At 44.7% G+C, this 17,619-nt stretch overlaps 1 protein-coding gene across 1 annotated transcript; it reads right to left on the reverse strand.

Annotated features, from left to right (window-relative positions):
- Positions 1–3,207: 3,207 nt before the first annotated feature.
- LOC106539022 (chymotrypsinogen 2-like) lies at positions 3,208–12,997 on the reverse strand. The gene is made up of 7 exons (XM_087728463.1): positions 12,856–12,997; positions 11,026–11,129; positions 9,630–9,709; positions 8,992–9,070; positions 7,846–8,026; positions 4,812–4,945; positions 3,208–3,412 (listed from the first exon to the last, which is right to left on the reverse strand). Exons 1-7 carry the CDS (start codon positions 12,905–12,907, stop codon positions 3,251–3,253), a joined length of 792 nt encoding a protein of 263 aa, XP_087584589.1. The 5' UTR covers positions 12,908–12,997; the 3' UTR covers positions 3,208–3,250.
- Positions 12,998–17,619: the final 4,622 nt, after the last annotated feature.

Raw genomic sequence — 17,619 nt, forward strand, 5'->3', positions numbered from 1 at the left:
TGTGACCTCAACCTAGGAGAGGAGGCCAAGATGTTGATCTGCTTTTGCATAGTAACAGTAGTCTATAGTGTAGGAAATTATCACCCAGCCCTCTCCCAGAAAAATGCAATATCCTAGGAAATATTGAAAAGGCAGAATATTTCTCTGGATGTGAAAAGGAAGAAACATGTTTTAAAAGACAGAATAGCTCCCTGTAGCTTCCTGCCCATCCCTCCTTTGTCAATGGGCCATTAAGAAGGCCAAACTAGTCCACTTTACATAATAAAGAGTTCTCCCCTTCAGCTCCAGGGGAATGAGATTAAGGCATGATAATATTGGCCCTTTACCCCAGTGTTTTTCAACCTTGGCAACTTGAAGATGTCTGGACTTCAACTCCCAGAATTCCCCAGCCAGCAAATCCAGAGATCTTCAAGTTGCCAAGGTTGAGAAACACTGCTCTAAAGGATTGTATAAATAATATTGTATAAATGCCTAGATAATGAGGGCAGAGGTTAAAAAATAATGAAAGAAAATTAACAAATTAAGTTACATCATTAGGTACACTCTATTTTTTAAATTACCATTTTATCTGTAGGTGTACATCTGTTGGTATAGAGCAGTGTTTCTCAACCTTGGCAACTTGAAGATGTCTGGACTTCAACTCCCAGAATTCCCCAGCCAGCATTCGCTGGCTGGGGAATTCTGGGAGTTGAAGTCCAGACATCTTCAAGTAGCCAAGGTTGAGAAACACTGCTTTACCCAACTGCCCACATGGCATCTGAGAACTCAACCAAACCTGGATTCAAAACACAGCATGGCCCCATGGGAGTCTGACAACCAATCAGAATACAAGCTCAAGATCAAGATCAAAGGCCAGAGGGGGATCAAACTAGGGACTCAGCATCTCAGTCGGCCCTTCCCTTCTCTTTTCTCCACCAACATTGAAGCATGTGATCACCTTTTCTGTTCAGGACTCAAGCCATGTGGTCCTGTCCGCCAATAAACCATCCTTCCAAGCAGCCTCCATGTTTCCAGTGTCTTTTTCCACATTTGGAGCCGAACCCAGAAAGACATTTCTTCCAACAATAGATTATGTGACCAATTAACGCTGACATAGTACATTTACGGGTCTGACTGCTTTTGAAGAACATATAAGAACTCGCTTTTCCATAAAGAAGTTGTTCAGATGTTTAGATGTCTGCTTTAGCTATCTTGCTCTGAACCTTTGCGCAGATAAAAACTACTACTTTTGGTTCCGAAGTCTGAGTCCCTTAATTTTCTGCAACAATCCAAGAAGCTTCTTCAGCTCTGGCTGGATGGTGGGGAATGGAAGGATTTATATTCCTTGCAGACAGCTGGTCATTGGCCTCCTTTTGGAGGCACTTAGAGGTTTACCTGTGTCCTCAGGGTTACCTGAGTAGTGCAAATGGTTCCTGCAGTCTGCAATTTTTCCTCTGGAAATTCATTCCTACTCCCACACCATGCAAAGAGTGTTCATCCCAAATTGTATGGCTAACAGTTCACAGCCAGCAAGGATATGACTCCATCAATGGAACAACCCTACTTAAATCAGAGAACAATGAATTTCCAGGGGCGGAATTCTAGTCAGTGTTGCTGAAGGACCACATCTGGAATACCAGATGTTTGCAAAGTGGAGGAGAAGAAATGTTTAGCATGGCTAGTTTTTATCACCCTTGTTATTTATGGGTGCCCCTCCACTCAATATGGTCCATTAAAATTCAATAAATGCTGGGCGTTTTGCTGCCTTTTCTTTAAAGTGCCGGTTAACTTGGGTTTTCACTACTTTCCTTGCAATTAGGAGTTGGTGTTTCTCCACATTCGATGCCTGCAGAACACACACACACACACACACACCCTGTTCTCCAAGGTAATAAAGTAATGATTAACTTCCTTGCCCTTTGTTTTATACTCGAGTTTTTGAAGCAAAACAAACACAAAATTTGTTTCGAAAGGTGATTGGAAAGGAAAAAGAAATAAAGTTTGCAGTTCCTTAATTATGTGGTTGCTAGACCCGTGTTTTTCGATCTTGGCAAATGGGACTTCAATTCCCCAGAATTTCCCCAGCCAAGCTTTCTGGGAATTGAAGTCCATGCATCTTCGAGCCAGCCTTCAGAAACAATGGACTAGACTAGAGTAACTCTTCTTTCTTGGTAGGAATCGTTCGCTTTTGCCTATCTTGGCGCAGCGTTTCGCATCTATAGAAGATAACAGAATCTCAGAGCTTGAAGGGATCTTGAAGATCTTCTAGTCCCAACCTCTGCTCAAGCAGGAGACCCTACACCATTTCAGACAAATGGCTGTCCAGTCTCTTAAGAGCCTCCAGTGATGAAACACCCACAACTTCTGAAAGCAAACCGTTCCACTGATAAATTGTTCTCACTGTCAGAAAATTTCTCCTTATTTCCAGGTTGAATCTCTCCTTGTTCAGTTTCCACCCATGATTCCTTTTCTGGCCTTCAAAGGTGCTTTGGAAAATAGCTTGACCCCCCTCCCCTCTGTGGCAGCCCCACAAGTATTGGAAGACTGCGCCGAGGTGGCACAGTGGTTAGGGGTGCAGCACTGCAGGCCACTTCAGCTGATTGTTATCTGCAGTTCAGCGGTTCTAATCTCACTGGCTCAAGGTTGACTCAGCCTTCCATCCTTCCAAGGTGGGTGAAATGAGGACCCAGACTGTGGGGGCAATATGCTGACTCTGTAAACCGCTTAGAGAGGGCTGAAAGCCCTATGAAGCGGTATATAAGTCTAACTGCTATTGCTATTGCTATTGTCTTCCCTGGTCCTTCCCTTCCCTAGACTAGCCATGCCCAGTTCCTGCAACCTTTCATCGTATGTTTTAGCCTCCAGACCCCTCATCATCCTGGTTGCTCTTCTTTGCACTCTCTCTAGAATCTCAACATCTTTTTTATAGATGCCGTATTCCAAGTGTGGTCTTATAATTATCTCATAATATAATTACCAGTATATATTATCCTATATAATATATAATTATATTGTAAGGCCTAACTTGATTCTATTATCTGCATTTTTTAACTGCACCCACACGTTTTACGAAATGCCTCATCCAAGGGGAGCTGCACTTGTTTAATAGCCACCACATACTGGTTGATAGTGGCCTCCCAAGAACCCGTTCAAGAATCCTGCCGCAACTCTGAGACACTCTACGGGATGCCGGGGGGGGGGGGGGAAGGGAAAGAACGATGCAAAGTCTCTGCTGCTGCTGCTTTTATTGATGTTCCATTACTGAGGAGTGTTAGTTATTAGCAAGGGTGGATTCAATGAAGGGCAGAAGTTCCGTAACGCGGGCATAGACCCCTGGGCTGGAGGGAGAGCAGGTGGCGCTGCCCCAGGAGACGATTCCAACCAGAGTCCAGGCCCCATTCTTCTGGCAGACCAGAGGACCACCAGAATCGCCCTGCAGGAGAAACCAAGAGAAGAATGTCAGTGGCTGCTTGAATGTTGGGTTGGATGAGACTTTGGAGGAGGTCACAAGGGGCCGATCTTCAAGGATGGAGGGATTGGCCTTGATCAGGTCTTTGCTTCACCAAATCACAGCAGACTGGCCAGGGGACGCCAACTCTGGGGACAAACTAGGACCAGAAAAGACCTGGAGACGTTTATTATACAAGTTTCATTGACTCTCTGAAGATGGTGAGAACTTAATGAAAACTTAATAATAACAGAGATGAAGGAGACCTTGTAGGCTATCTAGTCCAACACCTCCCCGCCACCCAAGCAGGAAACTCTATACCACTTCTGACAGATGGCAATCCAGTTTCTTCTTCAATGCTTCCAGTGATGAAGCTCCCACAATTTCTGAAGGCAACTTCTGTTCCATGGGTTCATCGCTCTCCCTGTCAGAAAATTTCTCCATATTTCTAGGTTAAATCTCTCCTTGATCAGGTTCCATCCATTATTCCTTGTCTGGTCTTCAGGTGCTTTGGAAAACAGGTTGACCCCTTCCTCTCTGTGGCAGCCCCTCAAATATTGGAAGGCTGCTATCATGTCTCCCCTGATCCTTCTCAGCCAGGCCCAGTTCTTGCAACTGTTCATCATATGTTTTAGCCTTCAGCCCCCTAATCATCCTGGTTGCTCTTCTCTGCACTCTTTCTAGCGCCTCAACATCTTTTTTATAGTGTGGTGACCAAAACTGGATGCAGTATTCCAGGTGTGGCCTTACTAAGGCTTTATACAGTGGTGTTAGTACCTCCCTTGATCTTGATTGTATCCCCCTGTTAATGCAGCTTAGGATTGCATTGGCTTTTTTGGCTGCCGCCGCACACTGCTGGCTCATATTTAGCTGGTTGTCCACTAAGCCTCCAAGATCCCTCTCACAGTCACTGCTGTTAAGCTGGTTTCTCCCATTCTATATGTGTCCTTTTGGGTTTTCTTGCCTAAGTGTAAGACTTTACTTTTCTCTACACTGAATTTCATTTTGTTACATAGGGCCCAGGGTTCAAGTCTATCAAGATCCATTTGGATCTTGATCCTATCTCCCAGCGATGTAACAATGCTTGTCTAGAGCAGTGTTTCCCAACCTTGGTGACTTTAAGCTATGCTGGCTGGGGGATTCTGGGAGTTGAAGTCCACAGGACTTAAAGTCACCAAGGTTGAGAAACACTGGTCTAGAGGTTCACCAAGTGGGAGACATGAAGTGAGCAAGACAGAACTAAGGAAATGTGAAGTATCTATGTGGAGCAAAGATGGTTTCGTAACTTAAGCCCTGCTCCAGAGGGCGGAGAGCAGGCATTCTGGGAAGATGCACAACCGCTGCCAGAAATTACAGACTGGGGACGACCAGGAAAAAAACATACCATGCACGAAGATGCCCCTGCAGCTCCAGCACAGACCATGACGTCAACAATACGGTTGCCAAAAAATCTCTTGCACTCCTGATTGGTCAGCAGAGGAAGTGCCACCTGTTGCAATTTGTCGGGCGAGAACTTGTCTGAAATAGAGGAAACACACAAAAATGAGACAAGACGCATGGGGCAAAAATGAGAAACGACACCCTCATATTTGTGTCATCACTGGCTCTTGGCTCGGGGGCAAATCCACGCACAACTTCTCAGTTTTAAAACCCTTGAAGTAAGACCTTCCTGTGTTCCAGTCTTGGTGGTTTCGTAGCAGCCTCCGAAACGAAGTTTGCTAGCTTCTAGCTTTCTTCCATTAATGGGGGTGGGGGGTGGGGGATCAAGTGTTTGGAAGTTGCATAGAAACAGCAGCATTTACTTAAAAAAAAAAGACTGAAGTTGGAGGTTGGGCCTTTAAAAAGCTTGCTTTGGGATAATTAAAGAATAAACAAAGTACCAGGAAAGTATAATAAAGGGAATATATACCAGTATTTAGTGACTTTAGTGATTTTAATGACCCAACAGAGACTTCATTTCCTTAGAGTCCTGCGAAAAAATCAGGTGGAACAACGGCTGATGACCTCTTTCTATCGGTCCACCATAGAAAGTGTCCTCACATATAGCATTACAGTATGGTATGCTGGTTTAACAGCTGCGGACAAGAAGGCACTACAGAGAGTGATCAATTTGGCACAAGAAACCATTGGTTGCCCTCTGACACCACTGGATGACATCGCCAGGCCTTGCTGCTTTAGCAGAGTAAGGAAGATACTCAGAGATGATTCACACCCTGGTCACTGTCTCTTTGCACTTCTACCATCGGGCAGAAGGCATCGAAGTACAGCCAGCTGAACAAACAGGTTTAAAGATAGTTTCTATCCTTGGGCTGTCAGACTTTTAAATATAGACGACAATCACTCCATGCACACGCTAGGTTTTTTTTCCTTTTTCTTTCTATTTTTGTTTCTGTTATAATTTTGCACCAGTGAGGATAAAACCAATTTCGTTGTATTTAAGTACAATGACAATAAAGATTACACTTATACTTATATTTAATATTACATGTTTTGACAGCAGCAAGAATTGTATTTGAACAGTATTGGAAAAATGAGCAAACACCTACAGAAAAAGATGTAATTTAAGATTTTTTAGATTGTGCAGAAATGGACAGATTGACATTAAAGATAAAAGAAAAAGAAGATACAGAGTATTTTTGAATTTGGGACTTGTTTTACAAATGGTTGGATAATAGAGGTAAAAATTAGGAGCGGGAAAACTATTATTATATAAGCAAAGTGATCCAGATGATATGCTGTTCACTAAGCAACTATGTATGTAAAATAAAAATGTATAAATAAGCTGTTAAAAAATAAACAAACAATTCAGTGAGAAAAATCAATTAACTAGCAATGTATGTTGGGAGAAAGTGTAAATTTAATGATATTCAGCTTATATTGGAATTCTGTAGGGTTTTCTTTTCTATAGTATAATAAAAAACTGTTGTTGTTCACTGTCAACAACCAAATATAAGTAATCCTCAACTTACAACCTGCAGTTTAGCAATTATTCAAATTATGGCAGACCTCCCTAGAGGTACTTAGGACCGGGTTCCAAAGTCCCAACATCTGCCCTGCACAGTTACATAACTGCCAGCTCAAGCCCTTGGCAACCAATAGCACTTAAGACTTACATACCGCTTCACACTGCTTTACTAAGCGGTTTACAAAGTCAGCCTCTTGACTCCAGTAATTTGGTTCCTCATTTTACTAACCTCGGAAGGATGGAAGACTGAGTCAACCTTGAGCCAGTCAGGATTGAACTGCTGGCTGTGAGCAGTGACTTACCCTTCAATACTGCATTCTAACAGGAAGGAAGGGAGGGAAGGAGGGAAGGAAGGAAGGAAGATGGCAATAGCACTTAGACTTATATACCGCTTTACAGTACTTTACAGCTCTCTTAAGTGGTTTACAGAGTCAGTCTATTTACCCCCAACAATCTGGGTCCTCATTTTACCAACCTTGGCAGGATGGAAGTCTGAGTCAACTTTGGGCTGGTCAAGATCGAACTGCTGGCAGTGAGCAGTGACTTAGCCTGCAATTCTGCATTCTAACCACTGCGTCACCAGGGCTCTATTTACAACCATTATTGCCATACAGCCATTTGCTGTGTCCCAGCAAAGCATTTTATGACGTTTTTGCCAAAACCCAGGAATTAACTTTTTGTTTTCATGAAAACTAGGTCATAGTAAACAATTTGTTCATTTAACTACTACAAAGGTTGCAAAATTGGATAGGTCACATGTGTGACCTGCTTTACGACAGTTGTAAGTCGAGGACTGCTTGTAGATGGACTTTATCCATACTGATCTGTCCGAAACCTGGCTAATTGCAAAAATAATAACAGAACAACAGAACAGGATAAGAGAGTTGGAAGGGACCTTGGAGGTCTTCTACTCCAACCCCCTGCTTGAGCAAGAGACCCTAAACCATTTCAGGCAAATGGTTGTCCAATCTCTTCTTAAAACCTCCGGGGTGGGAGCATTCACGACTTCTGGAGGCAAGCTGTTCCACTGGTAAATTGTTCTAACTGTTAGGAAGCTTTTCCTTAATTTCAGGTTGTTTCTTTCCTTGATTAGTTTCCATCCTTTGCTTCTTGTCCTGCCTTCTGGTGCTTTGGAGAATAGCTTGACTCCCTCTTCTTTGGGGCAGCCCCTGAGATATTGGAATACTGCTATTATGTCTCCCATAGTCCTTCTTTTCATTAGGACTAGGAATGAGATGATAACAGTGTTTTCCAATACTTGCTGCCTCAAAGAAGAGGGGGTCAACCTATTCTCCACTGCAGCTGAAAGCAGGACAAGAAGCAACAGATGGAAGCTAATGCAGGAGAGAAGCAGTCGAGATATATAAAATGACCCATTTTATTTCCGTTCATCAGGACGTCCCTTCCTGCCTCTTTTACTGCCTGTCCCCAAGAAGGAGAGGCCCCATTTTACCAGTATGATGCAGATATCCCCATCCACTGGTCACACACATCATCCCACCAGGGAAAGCGTCGGTGGCTTTGGGCAGACACACAGGAGATACGCGGGCCGTCAGCCGGGCGGGGGTGGCCAGCTTGATCAACGTGATGTCATTTCGGGTGGTGAACATGTTATACCGGGGGTCTTTGAAAACCTGAGAGCGGGAAGAAAAGGGTTTAGTCAAAGCCAAGAGAAAGCTAGCAACGTGTCTTGGAAATGGCTCAATTGTGGCAACCATTCAGCGGTGGGATTCAAATAATTTAACAACCGGTTCTCTGCCCTAATGACCAGCTGAGTAGGCGTGACTCGGTGGTCATGTGACTGGATAGGCATGGCCAACTTGACATCACTCACATCAATGGGAGCTTCGCCTTAGCTGTCACAATGGTAATAAGGGTTAACTGGAGAGGCAGTTTCTGTAAGCAGGGCAATAAAGATTAGGCTAGAAACAACACCAGAATGTTTCCTTCCTGCCTTCCTTACAGGATTAGCCCTGTAAAGTGGGGAAAAAACAAAAGATTTCTTCCAACAACCAATTCTCCCAACTGCTTAGAAAGTTACGAACCGGTTCTCCCGAATAGGTGCGAACTGGCTGAATCCCACCACTGCAACAGTTACACAAAAGGCAAAGTCTCTTCCCATGAGTTACATGGACACCTCTCTGCATTGTCTTGATGGTTTGTTTATTATTTATTTAATAATAAATAAACCAGCTGGCTGGTGCATATGTGCACACCTAAAACCTTTCTGTCATTGCCGCATGTGCGAAGGCCAAGTGATTGTCGCATGTGCGCCAGAAACCTGGAAGAGGAATGGGGGACACCGCGCATGCCAGGCAGCCTGGCTCCGCGTGCCACTTTAAGCATGCGTGCCATAGGTTTGCCATCACGGTTCTAGGTTAGCCCTCCCAGTCTAATCAACGACCTAATTTCTTTCCACGTATAGTGATAATGCTATTTCTTACAACCCATAAATGCATGAAGCCACCTTATTCGGGCTGGGTCCCCCCAAAAACTAGTTTAGCACCCTCACTGTAGTGCTGATTCTGCAAGGCTGTGCAACTTGATGGGCATTTTTTTGTCCCTCCCCATGCTTCCATGTCGCAGTTGCCCTGCTTACCTTGGCTATCTTGATGATTTGAACGTCTTCCTCAGGAGTACTTTTGTCAAATGCACCCAGCACCACCAAGTGGCTTGTCCTGGCACGGAAGTGGAAAATTAGGGGGGGAAAGATTCATTAATTAAGAATCCCCTATGCAGCTGGATAACATGAAGGAAGCAGGAACTAGGCCAGTGTTTCTCAACCTTGGCGACTTTAAGTCCTGTGGACTTCAACTCCCAGACTCCCCCAGCCAGCGTAGCTGGCTGGGGGATTCTGGGAGTTGAAGTCCACAGGACTTAAAGTCGCCAAGGTTGAGAAACACTGAACTAGGCAGATTTCATCTGGAATAAATACCAAACAATCATCAAATGCCGTGTTTTTCAACCTTGGCAACTTTAAGATGGGTGGACCAACTCCCATTCTGCGAGTAGAACTCCACACGTCTTAAAGTTGCCAAGGTTGAAAAACACTGGTCTAAAGACACCGCTCTGAAGCTACTTATATCCCTGGTCCAGTTTTTGATAAAGTGAAAATTAAGCCACATGCCAGCTTCCCACTTCCCTGTGTTGACCCCAAAGCCTAGAAAGGACCTAGTTCTTCAAAAATTGGAACCCCCAAACCTCTCTGGTTAGATCTTCCATGAGTTCCATTCTTACCTGACACTGCAGTGGGCAGCAGTGACCACCCAATTCTCATTGATCAGGGACCCTCCACAGAAATGGAAGCCAGTGTTGTCCTGCAGGATGGAGGAGATCGAGTGGATTGTGAGAAAAAGGTCCTGAGATGCTCAGCTTCTCAGCTCACCAGCCCTCTGGGCAGCAGACTCAAGGTTTATCTACCCCACGGATCCTCCCCACGTTTGCCACCTGTCCTGATGACCACAGTTGATATAGAGTTCCCTTCTCCATCATTTTAGATCAATGATCCTCAACCTTAGCAACTTTAAGATGGGTGGACTTCAGCTCCCAGAATTCCCCAACCAGCAAGGCTGGGGAATTCTGGGAGTTGAAGTCCACCCATCTTAAAAGTTGCCAAGGTTGAGACGTTTTGTTTAAGGTCATTGCATCTGCTGCATCTTATCCCAACAGAAGTTCTCACTTGGCACCAAAAGGTACCGTATTTTTCAAAGTACAAGACGCACCTTTTTCCCTCAAAAAAGAGGGTGAAAATCTGGGTGTGTCTTATACACTGAATACAGCATTTTTGGCCTATGGAAACCCAACCCCCTTTGCAAAAATGGGCATGCAGAGGGCTTGGGAGACTTGCAAAGTGTTCCTGAGGGCTGGGGAGAGCCGTTTTTGCTTGTTTCTGCCCCTCCAGCGCCCAGGAGCACTCTACAAGCCTCCCAAAGCTCTGCATGCCCATGTTTTTGTTTTGCAGAGGGTTTGAGAGACCTGCAGAGTGCAAAAACTTTTTAAAAAAAATTTACCTCTTCAAAATTATGGTGCGTCTTCTACTTGGTGTGGCTTATAGTCCAAAAAATACAGTACATCATTTTCTGACTCTCCACCCAATAGCAATAGCACTTACTTATATACCACTTCACAGTGCTTTCTAGGCCTCTCTAAGTGGTTTACAGAGTCAGCCTATTTGCCCCCCAACAATCTGGGTCCCCATTTTACCACCTTCGGATAAATGGAAGACTGAGTCCACCTTGAGCCAATCAGGATCGAACTGCTGGCAGTGGGCAGAGTCAGCGTGCAATACTGCATTCTAATTACTTCACACCATGAATAAATGGGTGGGTGGGTGGATGGATGGATGGCAATATTAATAGCATTAGACTTATATACCGTTTCACAGTGCTTTCCAGCCCTCTCTAAGCAGTTGACAGAGTCAGCCTCTTGCCCCCAAACAATCTGGGTCCTCATTTTACCCACCTTGGAAGGACGGAAGGCTGAGCCAATCTAGAACCTGGTGGGACCCGAACTGCCAAACTGCTGGCAGTCAGCAGAAGTAGCCTGCAGGACTGTGCTCTAACCACTGTGCCACCACTAACTCATTTGGTCTTCCAAATTTCCAGGCAAAGCAAAGCAGGTGCGGCATTCTTACCTGCAGGGAGACCTGCCAAGGCCATGAGCCGGGCAGGGCATCTTCCCCATTGACTATCCGGGCATAGCCACTGATTGAAGGGGTGATTGCGGGGACACCACAACCTGGCAATGAATCAAAACGTTAATCCCAACTGTGGGAACCTTCAGTCGGTTTTCACCAGAACTGTGCCAATATGATGTATCCAATAACATTATTCTTTAAGGAATCTACTGGCCTCTGAGATATTTTTTAAAGTTTATTATTATTATTATTTTTACCAACATATTAATGCATGAACAATGTGGCAGCTGGGTGTCATGCATTCTAATACAAATAAAACTAATACAATTAATCATAATTATTACATTCAACATTTATTTCTAATAGCAATACATATTTATATTAAGTTGCAATCTGTCATTATTCAATTATTCCATGTTTTCTCTTGTTATTGCTCTTATTTTATTATTTTAAAAAGTATATATTAAAATGCCCCCTTTCTTTTATTTCTATCTCTTATTCTAACTTTTAATCATGTCACCCTTTATTAAAAGATGTTTTCTTTCCATCCTATCTAACTTCTAGTCATGCCACCTACTTAAAAAAGGGAAGGAGAGAGAGAGAGAAACAGAAAAGCAAATCAGAACAATAACCATAACAAGAAATCATCTATCCATCGCCTCTTCCTCGCTTCAATACTTTAATTGCTATGCTTTTTTTCACTAGCCTCCCATATTCCTCTGTTGGATCTCTTGGCCTTGGAGTTTTGTTTGCTATGGGATTATTACTTGGAACTCTGACACTCTTATTGCCCACAATTTACTTTCCACAATGGAGGCTGGTTGTGTAGTGAACACAGCACTTGTAAACAAGAACAAATCCAGTGGGGTCTTCCATATCCAGGAAGCCTCCAGGTCAGGAGTTACAAAAAGCAAATATGATAGAAATTTAAACCAGGCTCTTGTGCCTGGATAATGCAGGTGGCATCTCGAGTTAATGGTAATAGCTGAAAGGGACATAACTGATGGAGGCCAGTTGCCAACCTCTGGGTTTTAGTTGACTGGTGTTTAGTTTTGCAGCGATGTGGGGGCTCAATGGTTAAGATGCTGCTGAGTCTTGCACCGTTAAAGGTCTATAGTTCAGCAGTTCAAGACCCGAGGGCCACAAGATGGAGCAAGCTCCCATCAAGTGTCCCAGCTCCTGCCAATGTAGCAGTTCAAAAGCATGTAAATGCAAGTTGATGAATAGGTAGTCCTCAACATATGTCCCTGCATACAGGTAGTCCTCAACTTACGACCCAAATTGAGCCCAAAATGTATGTTGTTAAGTGAGCTTTGCCCCATTTTACGATCTTTCTTGCCATAGTTGTTAAGTGAACCACTGCAGTTGCTAACTTAGAAGCATGGTGGTTAAGTGAACCTGGTTTCCCCATTGACTTTTGCTTGTCAGAAGGTCGCAAAAGGGGATCCCTTGTCCCAGAGGACAGGGCAACTGTCATAATGTGAGTCAGCGGTCAAGCATCTGAATATAAATCCTGTGAACTCTGGGGATGCTGCAAGTGTTAAAAACGGTCATAAAGGACTTTTTTCCAGTGCCGTTGTAACTTTGAATGGCCACTAAACAAAGTGTTGTAAATCGAGAACTAAAACCCCCAGGGACACCTTTACCTTCGTGTTTAGTTTGGTTGACGGCCATGAATTCAGAGTCCTTTTCAGAGATGTCATAGGGAGCTTCCAGCCTCTTGCCTCCCCTTGGGGACCCAACTCTTACCGCGTAGAGAAACGTAGGTTGAGTCTCCTTCTCCCCCCCCCCCCCCACCAAGGGCAAAAGCAAGCTTAGTTTACTCACCACTGGCGGCACCCAGAAGAGCCAGGCAGGAGAGCAGCCAAACAAGAGCCATCTTGCTTCTTGAAGGAATGAGGAAGAAGGTTCAAAGAGCTGGGCATCCTTATATTGGGAGCAGGGGTGGGCATGTGGCAGGGAAGAAGGCGTGTTCAGGCTGGTTTCCCAGCATTTTATCGCTTGAAGACCTTGAAGATAAGCTCAGCTCCTGCAGGTCAGGCCAGGTGGGGGGATGGGCAAGGGCCCAGCTGACCTGGCAAGGAGATGCCCATAAGGGGGTGGCTATCTGTGAGGCAGAAGGCTTTTGCTGGAGGCCTTACCCTTGTAACCCATTGACCTGTGTTTGAATGGAGCTCAGAACAGATCAGATTAACAAAGTTGGAAGGGACCTTGTAGGTCCTCTAGTCCAACCCTCAGCCCAAGCAGGAGACCCTGTACCATTTCTGACAGATGACAGGCCAGTCTCTTCTTGAAAGCCTCCAGTCTTGAAGCTCCCACAACCTCTGAAGCCAACTTCTGTTCCATTGGCTGATTGTTCTCCCTGTCAGAAAGTTCCTCCTTATTTCCAGGTTGAATCTCTCCTTCTGGCCATGACTTCCAGCCGCCTTATTTTGGGGATGCAGGGTTGATGCCTTGGGAATCCTTGCTCAATTAAAATGGGTTTCTCAGTGTACCAATAATTTTGCTTCCTACAAAAACTTGCAAAGGGAGAGAATGAAACCGTTCACTTCTTGGGGAAAACCACGAGAGTTGGGCTGGATACGTGTCTCTTTAAGAAGCAACTCCTCTATAAAAATGGGAGACTACTTTCTCTGCTTTCATCTGCGTGGAGAACATGAGATTGCAGTTGGCCAAGGCAACAAGAGAGCGCTTTGCTTTCCAACTCCCTTCAGATTTCATTGCCCCAAATAGCCTGAAATGTGTAGCGCAGTAGCATCTTCTTAGAAGCCACTTCCCAATTAGCTGAGTCCCCTGGCAATTTTCAGCCCCATTGAGGGAATCTGCCTGAGCTCAGATACTAAACAGGTTTAGACTTGGTGGTGGCCTCCAAGGTTCGTGGCTTGAGAGGTTGCCATCACATCCAAGAGACACAGCCTAGGCTGTGAAGCCAACAAAACAGCTTGGAAGAAGCTAAAGGAAGCCACATTCATGTTTTCCCCTTCCATGAAGATCTTGGGAAAATACAGCTTGTCTGCCTGGAATCCACACGGTATATAAGACATTAATACAATTGAGTGGGTCCAGAAGTATTTCACCGGAAGAGTCCTCCACTCCTCTGCTCACAATAGAATCCCTTGTGCCACCAGGCTTGAAATTTTGGGCTTGGACAACCTGGAACTACTCCGCCTATGGTTGGACCTAAAGATAGTACACAAAATTGTCTGCTACAATGTCCTACCTGTCAAGGACTTCTTCAGCTTCAACCTCAATAATAAAAGGGCAAACGATAGATACAAACTCAAGGTAAACCGCTCCAAACTTGATTGTAGAAAATACGACTTCAGCCACAGAGTGGTCAACACCTGGAATGCTCTACCCAACTCCATTGTTACGTCCTCTAACCCCCACAACTTCAACCTTAAACTGTCTACTGTGGACCTCACCCCATTCCTAAGAGGTCCATAAAGGGGGTGTGCATAAGCGCACCTGCGTGCCTACCATCCCTGTCCTAATGGTAAAGATAAAGGTTCCCCTCACACATATGTGCTAGTTGTTCCTGACTCTAGGGAGCGGTGCTCATCTCCGTTTCAAAGCCGAAGAGCCAGCGCTGTCCAAAGACGTCTTCGTGGTCATATGGCTGGCATGACTAAACGCCAAAGGCGCATGGAACTCTATTACCTTCCCACCAAAGGTGGTTCCTATTTTTCTACTTGCGTTTTTACCTGCTTTCGAACTGCTAGGTTGGCAGAAGCTGGGACAAGTAACGGGAGCTCACCCCATTACGCAGCGCTGAGGATTCGAACCACTGAACTGCTGACCTTTCTGATTGACAAGTTCAGCGTTTTAGCCACTGAGCCACCCCATCCCTTGTCCCTATCCTACAATTCCCATTTATTTGTTTTCATTTCTTTCGTTCATGTCCATGTTTATATTTATACCTGCTATCTTGTACATGTTTGACAAACTAATAAAATAAATACATAAATTCAGGGCTGACTTCGCTTTTGAAGTTTCTTGAAGGTTGCTCTCTGGCTCTCTTGGACTTGAACATTCTTGATCCCTGAGAGCAAAGTTTGAATTCCCCATGGATAACTTTTTATGATTCAACAAAAAGATGGTCATCAGCTCTACAATTGGTCTATCCTTTTGGAAACTGTGCTGAATTGCACAGTGTGAGACTTATTTAATTCTCGTCATTAAGAAAGCCTAAATTTTTAATATGACCCATTTAATAAGTTTGAGATGCCCCAATTTGCAACTTATCCAGTTGTTTCCATCCATCCAAAATCCTCTCCGTGGGAGAAGAAGATGATGTGTGTGGGCGTGTAAGTGCATGTGTGAAAGAGATCAGGAGCCAAGATTGATGGGAACTTCCCAGGAAAGGAGCTGGGAATGTTGAAATGGGGGTAAGAAAATCATCCGGAACAGGCCCAATCCTATATTTTTACATAATCCATGGACTTCTTAATAACAGCAAGGAATCCTCGTGGGGTGGGGGGGAGAGAAAAATCCTACTTGGGGCTTGCAAAAATAAGGTTGGCTTAGTTAGCGACTGGGAAGAACTCTGAATGCAAGAGCTTCAGCCCCAAGTGAGATTGGTAGCATTCACACAAGGGGTCCTTCCGTAGTTAACCTAATCTTGGTTATTGAATCAATTATTTGTTTTGGTTTGTGCAACATACATTGAAGAGGAAGGGAGGGAGAGAGGGAGGGAGGAGGAAGGGAAATAAGGAAGGGAGAGAGGAGGACAGAGGGAGGGAGGAAGAAAGGAAGGAAGGAAGGAAGGAAGGGGAAGAGGAAAGGAGGAAAGAGAGAGAGAAGGAAGGAAGCAAATGTAGGAGGCTAGAGGAGGGCAGGAGGGAGGGAGGAAGGAAAGAAGGGGAGGAGGAGGAAGGAAAGGAAGGAAGAGGGAGGAAGGGGAGGAGGGAGGGAGGGGAGAAGGAAGGAAGCAAAGGAAGGAGGCAAGAGGAGGGAGGGAAGGAAGGAAGAGGAGAGGAGGACAGAGGGAGGGAGGGGAGGAGGAAGGAAAGAAGAGGGAGGGAGGGAGGGAGGGAGGGAGGGAGGGAGGAAGGAAGGAAGGAAGGAAGGAAGGAAGGAAGGAAGGAAGGAAGGAAGGAAGGAAGGAAGGAAAGTGCTGCATCATTCCAAAAGTCCAAACATGATAATGCCCTGATCTTCTCATGGAGATGCTGTTCATTTGTATCCAGGGAGACCTGTGGAAACTTGGAATGGTTTGAACATGATTCCTGGAAGGAAACAGAGGATTGGCTAGCTGGTGATGGTGGCTGCCCTTATCTCCAGCTATTGGCAGGGAGAACCTCTTGTGTAAGAGTAGCAGGTGTTCAGTTTAGCTGGGAACATTCTGGCAGGAAACAGGTGCGTTGTTGGGAGGAGAAGGCCAGGTGACTTCTGAGATGACCCCGTCAGAGGAGGAGCAGGTTTGGGTGATAACAGGCCACCCCTTTCTAGTGCCAACCTCTGTCACCAAGCTGGCATCAAGAAACAGCTTTTACTAAGCAAGTGCTGTTGGTGGAATTTCACAGCTGATCTGGAGGTCATCGCTTTCCGTTCCAGCCCTGCAGAATTCTCACACTCTTCCATATATTTTCTTTAACAGCACCTATCATTTTGAGTTAGTTAGTTTACTTTATTGATGAGTCCATGGGCCATATCACAGTGCAGATTTCCAAAGACAAATGATCACTAAAATCCGATAAAGTCCAATTCAAAATGAAATGGGAATAAAATACAATTTAAAATGAAATTGGAAGAAAATGCAAAAATTTAATATATGGATAAATAAAATTATATTTCAGTGTCACCCCAACAATCAACCCCAATCAGTCCCACATTATGCCGACCTGAACCGAACCATTTTGCTCAAGTTCTGTGCTGTATTAAAAGTTGTTGTCAAAATCTGGCCGCACATAAGATAAGTTGTTTTACTATAGTGAGTTGTCATAGTTTATCTAGAATAGATTATCTAGCTCAGTGTTTCTCAACCTTGGCAACTTGAAGATGTCCGGACTTCAACTCCTAGAATTCCCCAGCCAGCGAATGCTGGCTGGGGAATTCTGGGAGTTGAAGTCCGGACATCTTCAAGTTGCCAAGGTTGAGAAACACTGATCTGGCTATCCAGATATATTATCTAGATATATCCTTTTCCAGAGAAAAGAAGGACCAGGGGTGATACGATAGCAGCATTCCAATATTTGAGGGGCTGCCACAAAGAAGAGGAGGTTGACTTATTCTCCAAAGAAGAAGGCAGGAAAAGATGCAATGGATGGAAACTGATCAAGGAGGGAAACAACCTGGAGAAACTTCCTGCCAGTGAGAACAATTAATCAGGGGAACAGCTTGCCACCAGAAGTTGTGGGTGCTCCAACACTGGAAGTTTTTAAGAAGAGGCTAGAGAGTCATTTGTCTGAAATTGTACAGTATAGGGTTTCCTGTCTGAGCAGGGAGCTGGACTAGAAGATCTCCAAGGTCCCTTCCAGCTCTATTCTGATTGAGTGATTGATTGATTGAAAGATATTGACAGCAGTGGATTCTCAATTTCCCACTACCAACAGACCAACACGACTCTGCTTGCTTTCTGGTCCAAGAGAA

This window comes from Thamnophis sirtalis, unplaced genomic scaffold (genome assembly GCF_051295495.1).
Source record: "Thamnophis sirtalis isolate CommonGarterSnake01/CBP01778 unplaced genomic scaffold, rThaSir2_p1.2 scaffold_14, whole genome shotgun sequence".
Lineage (NCBI taxonomy): Eukaryota > Metazoa > Chordata > Lepidosauria > Squamata > Natricidae > Thamnophis > Thamnophis sirtalis.

Bases quoted from the DNA above. Each gene is read 5' to 3' on its own strand.
- LOC106539022 (XM_087728463.1), bottom strand. From the start codon at position 12,907: ATGGCTCTTGTTTGGCTGCTCTCCTGCCTGGCTCTTCTGGGTGCCGCC. The intron at 9,071-9,629 runs GTAAGAATGGAA...CTTCCGTGCCAG, and splicing joins GCTGCCCACTGCAGTGTCAG to GACAAGCCACTTGGTGGTGC. The intron at 3,413-4,811 runs GTATGTTTTTTT...TTTCTCCTGCAG, and splicing joins CAGGGGCATCTTCGTGCATG to GGCGATTCTGGTGGTCCTCT.